The 8,861-nt window shown below is 43.3% G+C and overlaps 1 protein-coding gene across 1 annotated transcript; it reads right to left on the bottom strand.

The window, feature by feature from the left end:
* Positions 1 to 4,917: 4,917 nt before the first annotated feature.
* Positions 4,918 to 7,047, bottom strand: LOC109928284 (forkhead box C1-A). Its single transcript, XM_020528274.2, has one exon. It carries the CDS (start codon positions 6,876 to 6,878, stop codon positions 5,472 to 5,474), a length of 1,407 nt encoding a protein of 468 aa, XP_020383863.1. The 5' UTR covers positions 6,879 to 7,047; the 3' UTR covers positions 4,918 to 5,471.
* Between the last annotated feature and the right edge of the window lie 1,814 nt (positions 7,048 to 8,861).

Genomic DNA, 8,861 nt, shown 5'->3' with positions numbered 1-8,861 from the left:
CTTTCCACGCATATATACTGTACAATAAAGACGCACTTTTTAAAAATCCGGCGTGAATGCTGTCAAACGTCTTAAAAGTATATATTATATACCCCAATATTTGTGCAGGCTCTGATTGCTTTTTTGGATTTATTACTTATATTTTCCTCGTTCTTTTTTCATATTTGACGTTACACCGTACAGTGCGATCAAATTCTGTTAGTTTAGAATGAACACGTACTGATTAAATTAGACATCTGGATTAAGCACCCAACAATGTACAGGAAGTGTGGAAATTGGAGGAAGAATTGAATGTCAGACAGCCGGTTGTGGCCTTTGATTTTTAACAGAATTCCTACTGCCTTCTCTCTTCCGAATATGTTCGGGAAGGGTTTTTTTTTGTCATTGCAGCCAGAATCCGCAAGGTGTGACTTATATATTTAAAAATCCTCGTGGGTTGAGAGATTAGAAATTCTGGTAACTTGATAAAGAACGATTACACGTCTCGAGTTTGAAGATTAAAGACGACGTAGACAAAAACAAAACAGATTCTACAATGTCATTTGATGGTGACATTTCCCTACAGTTAATCCATTCCTTTAATCTTCGGGAGGATTCAGAGTCAATTCTATTCAGACAAGGCAAATCATAATATTAAAAAAAAATCGATGAGAGGTGTTACATGTTGAGTATTATAAAATTCTTGTAACCTATGGGGAGTTTTCTCTATATTCATATTTATATCATTAAAACCACAAATAGTTCTGTAATTCCATATTTACACCCGGTATCTGAATACAGCCGGCTGGTGTGGTACAGAATACGTCCACTCCTAAGACTTACTCTACCCAACTTTTTGCTACTGAAGCGTTATCTTGTCAGTTTCACTTGCGAAATATTTATCAGGCATCACTGCTGATATAGACATTCACGATTTACTGCAGGGGTGGTTATCTGCAAACACCCATTATATGGTTAAATATCTGGTAAATGGACACGCATGCATACATTTTTCAAAAATGCCTGCGCACTATATGCACACACACACATAATGTGAGCTTGTTACTTGAAACAAGTTGGGACGCCATTACTATATGCAGATTGTATTACAATCGGATTGAATATAAGATGTCATGGAATGAAAAGAACAACATTAATTTTTAGAAGCAATTAGCGAATACGCAGAAATAGTTGGAATTCTTCTCATCTTGTAATAGATTTCTACAGTACCTATTATTGTGTCGATGTTGTAAAGCTTTTATATTCTGTTGAGTTCTGCCAATATATGTATACTTAGGTCCAATTTCTCAAAACTAGTCTTAATCCTATATCAATTGTCATTTAGTTTGAACAGATCTTTATCATCAATGTTAAACAAGTAGCTAAATCTTTAAAACTCAGCAAATTCCACATCATTTCCTGCTAAACAGCACATTGTCAGTACAGCCCCGTGTTATGAAAATAGGATTAATGTTACCAGTTGTATGGGCACAATTCTGTACAATTTACAACGCGTCCTCATTTCAAATTTCTCCAAATGTCCAATGTTCACAGTTCCTTCCAGTCAAGTTATTGTTAGAGATGTCTAGGATACTATTCCAGTGACCACACGTTTGAATTTTACATTTTCCTAACTTATCAACCGTTCACCTGTTACTAGTAATTGTATTAACTTTTGAACTATCATTTGTCATCGTTACTGAGGCCGAAATCAAGAAACTCATCAATATATCGCTTCCAAAGAAAAAGAAAGCAATTCGACCAAAACACTGATGGTCTATTTGCCGGTAATACTCCTGTTTTTCCATAACTCGGTAATATCATGATTACGTGTTCATTGTCATACTGGTGAATTCTAGTATACAAATTCAGCTGGCATATTCCGTAAACTAGTCACCCAAATATGAATACTTGGCTGCCGATTAAAAGCTTGTTAATCACGTTCTCCACTATCTAATACATTTGCGGACATAACCAATTAAAAGCAGGAGTAGGCCATTCGGCCCCTCGAGTCTGCTCGGCCATTCAATAAGATCATGGCTGATCTGATCTTGGCCTAAACTCCACGTTTCCTGTCTGCTCCCTGTAACCCTTATCTACTCAGCCTTAAAAGTATTCAACGACCCCCGCTTCCAACCGTCCTTGTGGAAGGGAACTCCAGACTCAGGGCCCTCTGAGGGAAAAGATATTCTCCTCACATTCCTCTTAAACGGGAAATTCTCTTGTTTTTCAACCGTGAACCTAAAAACATCCTTTCAGCATTCACCTTTGTCAAGTTCCCTCAGGATCTTATGTGTTCAGTGAGATCATCTCTCGTCCTTAATAAAATGAACAAAATAGGTTTTAAGATGCCTTGCGGTTTCATTCAGATCGGTTACCTCCCATTCTTTGCCGGGCGAACGTTTTGGAAAAAAAGTTTGTAAAGTAAATATTCGAAATGGTGTACCTTAGGTGAGCTTTATTTTAAAACAACTAGAAGCCTTGCACTTCAATCTTCTCAAATATTATTACCACAACTCATCGGATTAAACTGAACTACATTTACAGCGGAAACCTTATCTCGGGCAGATGGCAAATTGGACAAGCATGGATTAAATTTTGAGGCTTTTAAAAACTAAATAAGTTTGCTTTGCTTATAAACACAGCCAGGATTGGGTTCCTGTGTAGCGACCAATGCAATCAGTTTCGACCGTCCCGAGGGATTCTTTATTGTGAGCGGTAGGTGCCCCTCTATTTCCCTGCATATCCAGATCAAGCACCCCTCTGCTCTCGTCAGTCATTTTGTGGCTCGAGCACTCAATATTTAATACGTACCAAAAATACAAACGAACAAAGTTACGATTGAATTCAAAGTGGAGTGTGGGCGCCTCTCAGTTAACATAACGCAGATTCCAGAGTGGACTTGATCCTGCTTCCTACAAAATGTCAGGAATGAAACCTGTACGAACTCTACACCTAACCCCAGCTCTAAAACACACGTGTGTATTCAAAACAAACTGTAGAAATGGTGTGTAAACAGTTAATCACAGAAGGCCCCGTGTCTAATATAACTCGATTAGCCCAAAGTGGACACATTGCACAGCCCTCTCCCAGTGACCTCAAATCACGTTAGTTCAAGCAAATTAATTGCCATGTAAAAAGGCGGCCTTTTTCTGTCGACCCATTTTGATTTTTTTTAACCAAGAAGCCAAAATTAACGCTAACGTGGCTCCCGCTTCATGTAGCACGGAGTGTTTTTTTTTTCGATGTTGCCTGGTGGTCTTTAATAAGTGAAGATCATATCATGCACTTGTTTAATAGCGTAGGTTTCCCGGGACATTGAAATTGTCTCCCAGGATTTCTTCTTTAAATGTCTAGTCAACACTCAACCAGCCCTAATAAGGTATAATATGCGCTCAATAAATCTTACCGCTGCCAATGCTCTTGTGTATTGTTTGGGAGGCCTGTTGGTTACTGTACTGGTCTCCTCTTATTTGCAGCGCGGAGTTAAATAAATATTCTCAAATATAATTTAAAGCTATGACGCTAATGTGATAAGTGCTTCCAAGTTCCAACTTAAAATGATAGATATTTTAATGCCAAACGGCAGCGTCTCCCTCTGTTTAATAGTTGACCTTGTCTGTATTTTTTAACTGCAGTTTGGGCTCCTACTTCTAAATTCTACACAGTTTCTTTTTGCAGGGCGGGGGTATATCTTTATTAGTTTCAAATCGGTTTCCGCTTAATCTTATTAAAGTGCCCTTTCCCAAGGATTTGTTCGAGGTCCTAGAATTGCACTTCAAGGTTTTTTTTGTTTAAAAGAGTCAATCTTAAGATATTATCAATCATTTCAAGTGGGGCAGAAATGTAAAGGAAGAAACTTTGATCTTTAAACTGGTGTTAAAATGGCTTTGGGTGTCAGACGTGTCATATAACTTCTTCTTATCTGAATGTAAAAAGGCAGGAGCCACCATAAACAGAGCGGAGGAGATAGTAACATTCATTTCAATCCAACCGGTCTAGGCCGGCAAAAAGCAAACTGCCTCGTTTGATACTTGAGTTTGTTTGTTGGAAAAACAGTGTGACTTAAAAAAAACAGCCACTGATAAGCAACACCCTTCAACGCGGAGAGAACGGAAAACAGCCCGTAGACAGCCCATAAACCTTTCTGAAGCTAGAGTACCCCTCAACTGGGCCAGTTGTTAGGCAGCATGCGGTGAACTCTCTAAACCAGCGTGCAAGTTTTCAAAAGCTGCTTTCAAAATAATCGGCGATACTTTTTCTTTTTTTTTAAAGAAAAAGCAGCAAGCAAATTGGGAAATACGAGAGAAATAATGTCAGAATTGGTGCTTCTCCTGGGCATTTGAACTCTTTCAATAAATATGTCGAATCGCATTGCTGGCTGAATAAAATGTGAAGAAACACCATCTTCACCTGTACAAGAAAGTGGGGAGTGAGTCAGCTTTGACTGTCACTTTACAAACAAAAAGGCCGGATTTACTGAGATATGACTGTGTGAGTTTGACGGTGTTAGCTTTTTTTTAAGGAGGTGGCCACTGTGTTCTTAAATCGCTGCCTGATTGCTACCAAATTACTGCAATCGAGAAAAAGAGCAATTGCAATTACAGACTAATTGTTGTCTTTAGATAACCGAGCCGATAAGGGCTGGTTTTATCCGAAATGACAAACGTTTGTTGGAATTGGGCAGCCGCGACGCTCTCTTTGACTTGTGGACCAGATAACAATGGGGGTATGGGGGTGTGGGGTGGACAGAGATAGAGTTTTTAAGATTCAGGATGCTACGCTCAACCTAATTCAAATCCCATTCGTTCAGCTAGCAATTTAGTTTGTGCCTGTCAGCGGTTTCTTTTAGATGTACGACTCTCTCTCACTCTCTCCCTCTCCGAATGAGCACATAATTTTACAGCAGGAACTGTAAAACCTCCCGAGTTTCCAACAGACGGAGCGAATTGTCATTTATTAAGAAACAAACAATGCAATGCCTTCGGAACATTTTCAATAAAAGGAGGACATAAAATCGCGTTATACAGTCAACCTTTATACTGGAAGGTGTAACATCAAGAAGAACATTAACGTTAAAAGATTCGGGATGGGGGTTGGTGGGTGGGGGAGGGGGGTCAGCACCAGAACACTTTCGGGGAGTTTGGTCCATATTTAAAAATAATATTCTACTACAACTGAAAATAAATTACTATCCGACTCTTACGGTTTATAACAAGTCCGAGTAAGCTCGCCGTGAATTCTAGTAGATTTGACACACAAACTTTGTCATTTTTAAACACTTTTTTTGCGAAATAAAAGCAACTTACGTTTCTTTGGAGTAACACTGTTCTGTTAGCCAAATTTCAAATTGGTTTTGTGTTTTTTTTTTGTTTATATACAAAAGGAGACAGATATATAAACACGGGCTGTTGTTGCTTGTGTTTTAAAAGATAAAATGTTACAGTCTGTAAACGCGCTCTCTCTCTCTCTCTCATGTGTTTGTTTTGGTGTCAGTACTTGCTGCAGTCATAGACAAACGAACCTGAGGTGCGATAAAGTGTCTGGGCTGGGGGAAACGACATCTGACAACTGCTATTCCCATTGGCGTGCGCGGAACTGACGGCGGAGTTGCCGAGGCCGATTCGCTGTGCCTCAAACATTTCCCGGACCGTGTGGATGTTCTGTTGCTGCCCGGAGTACGCGCTGCAGGTCAGATGGCTCAGATCGCCCGCCTGGTTGAGGTACCAGGAGGCGAGTCGACCTGCCCCGGTCCCGGCCCCGTCCTGACCGTTGCTCAGACCGTGGCTCAAGGAAGGAGCGGCGGCGGTGCTACTGCTGCTCGGGGGTATTGAATATTCGGGTAAAGCCTCGTCGACGCCGCTCGCTGCGATGTGCGCGGCTCTCTCCCCGGAGTATAGGTTCATGTTGCAGTGGTAGGTGCCAGCGGTAGCCGAGCTCAGGCTATGGCTGCAGGAGGAGCTGTAGATGGACGTTTGGCTCGATGGGTAGCTGAGGGGTAACGAGGGGCTGATACCTGTCCGGGAGGCCGCGTTGAGTTCACCGGAGGCGTGGGGGGAGCCTCTCAGAGACGGGACCATGTTCTCCACCGTGAAGGCCTGGTGCTCGTGGCTATCCAGGCTCAGGGACCTGTTGGATGGGCTACTACTACTACTGTGACTGTGCCCGCTGCTGGGCTCCGGGCTCTCGGTCTTGGGCACCATGCTGAGGGCAGGGGGACCGGCTAGCCTCGGCGGCGGAGGCGGAGGTGGCGGGGACGGTGCCCCGTTCTCCGTCTTGATCTCCTGGATCCGCACGGTGTGTTTCTCAGCGTCTCCTGCGGCCGCTTGCTGCCGGCCCGGAGCCTCTTTGCCCTGGCGTTCTTTCTCCTCTTTCTCCCGCACAGCGTCTTTCTTCTTGAAGCGCCTCCTCCTCCTCAGGAAGCTGCCGTTCTCGAACATGTTGTAAGAGTCCGGGTCCAGGGTCCAGTAACTCCCCTTGCCCGGCTTCTTGTCATCACGGGGCACCTTGACGAAGCACTCGTTCAGGGACAGGTTGTGGCGGATACTGTTTTGCCAACCCTGTTTGTTCTCTCTGTAAAAGGGGAAGCGCTCCATGATGAACTGGTAGATCCCGTTCAGAGTGATCTTCTTGTCCGGCGCATTCTGAATGGCCATGGTAATGAGGGCGATGTAGCTGTAAGGAGGCTTCACCATGTCCTTGGGTTGCGGAGGAGGGGTGTAGTGTCCGTACGATCGAGCCATCCCCGCCGCGTACTGTTCGTGAGCTGCGTGCGGGTACATACCCATCGGAGCCGGCATCCCGGTGTATCCCGGGCCGGGCCGGTAGTAATTCTGCTCGCTCAGATAGGGCACCACTCCCAGGGAGTTCGGACTCGACACCGAGTAACGAGCTTGCATCGCTGCCTTCGGCCTGGCCAACGACAGTCAGAGAAAGCAAAACAAAAGGGGGGTGGGGGGGGGGAAATAAAACCACCCCAACTGCACACAATAACCAACAGGGGTGGGGGGGAGAAGTCTCCCGGCCCTGTGCTGTTCGACACCAGCCCCTTAGCCCCCCCCCCCCCCCCCAAAACTTAACACCCCAAACCCCCCCAACGAAAAGACCAGCGAAAGAGAGAGCAATCCACGCTTCTTCTCCCAACGCTGTGCAGAGAGTTCCTCCAACCTTTTTTACATCTGCCCCCAAAACGTCCTTCTTTCTGCGGGATGGCAGAGTGGATTGGGGAAGAAAAAATAACTTCTGAACTTTTTGGACATCCGTCACTTGACAAGACTTTTACGCAGCGTTTTTTTTCCCCGCAGTTTCTCTCTCTCTCTCCCACCTCCCCCCTTCAGCTCTCAGCCCCTCCCTCCGAGGCGACAATGTCCAATTGAAGTCTCTGCGTCTCCGGGTGAAACACCATGTTGCTGCTGTACTCTGGCCCACCCACGTACAACTCACAGCAACTAGGTGACGTACCATTTTCCAGCCCACTTCTAACACCAGCTCTCCTCCCTCCCCCATTCCAATGCCAAAGAAACACTTAAATAGGCAATGAACACCCCCACTCCTAAACGCACCCCTCCTCCCCACTTTCTTGACATGTTCAAACCCCCTTCCTCCCTCATTTTAATACATTGCTTTAAACTTTCCTGTTTTTACCATTCTACTGAAATTGCGCTCTTCAAGATGATCGTTCCTCATCTTTCAAAGATTAAATAAACATGAAATACCTATGGAATAACATGTTCCGAATTCAGGCAATATTATAAGTGTAGGACACAGGGAGATTTCATTTTTAAAAAGACAAAATTAATAATATATTTTTATCTTTAAAAAGTAATGTCGATTGAATAGTTCGAAGCTATTCCCATTTAAAGAATATGTGAATTTTAATTTTTTAGGGAGAGAGCAGGTAAAAGCTCGCTGTTAAAGGTTAACGCAACACTGGCTTGTGTACCTCGCAATGTGGGAGCATTTAGCTGGAAGTGTGGAACCTGTTCCTACTCTCTGAAGAGTGATGCTTGTATGTATTACCGATTTTTTACGCGGCAGCAACCGCGCAAGAGAATATAGAAGTGGGAGGCGAATCAGTCAAAAGTAATGTGAGATCAGCTCCTTTTCCACATGCTGAATGGGAACAATTTAGGCCGTAACATTTTCTTCAATTAAAACACAGACAAATTGTTGAGATCCCATTCAAACAGCTGGACAGTGCGTTAAATGGGTTTGGTGGCTTCCCCTTAACTCAATGACTTTCCTAACTCTTCTGAGGTGCCAGTCCATTTGCAGATGTGTGAAGGGTATTTGTTCGCCCCGTTTTTGGGCTACACAGTATTGTGACAGAGGCACCGAGGGCCGAGTGTGACTCCCAGAATCTGTGATGCTCGACTCGGAACCTGCAAAGTGTCCGTGCCCACTTTCGTTAAAGAACCATCAAGAAATCCCAGATGCTGTTTTTTTTTAAATCTTTGAATTAGTTCAGATTTTAATTTTAGACAATGTCGGTATTATAAAGCCATGGTCTTTTCCATGTTCCCCAGAAGCCGCAGGCTGACTTCTTCACAAGATTGGTGCGTGTAAATAGATCAATGTGGAAACTGGCCTTTTGTCTTTCAAACATAATTCTAATGAATGAGACTTCACTTTATCAAACAGCCCAGTATTATTTATAAAACTAATAACACAGTCACTTGCTAAATCATTCAAAATCCAAGGCAAGGTGGCTTTTAAGATGTTCGTTATGAACCGTCAATATATGGATACAATTTCAATAATTATACAGGCCAATTGTACTTATATTTTATAACTAGCATCGACTGTTATTGAGTCCTGAGATACCTCGACATGTATAATCGATTAGGTAGGTGCTGAAACACTTGTAATCGATTAATTACTGG

This window comes from Rhincodon typus, chromosome 2 (assembly GCF_021869965.1).
Source record: "Rhincodon typus isolate 14 chromosome 2, sRhiTyp1.1, whole genome shotgun sequence".
Lineage (NCBI taxonomy): Eukaryota > Metazoa > Chordata > Chondrichthyes > Orectolobiformes > Rhincodontidae > Rhincodon > Rhincodon typus.
This window is presented reverse-complemented; position numbering and strand designations above follow the sequence as displayed.

Coding starts and splice junctions, on each gene's coding strand:
- LOC109928284 (XM_020528274.2), bottom strand. CDS start 6,878: ATGCAAGCTCGTTACTCGGTGTCGAGTCCGAACTCCCTGGGAGTGGTG.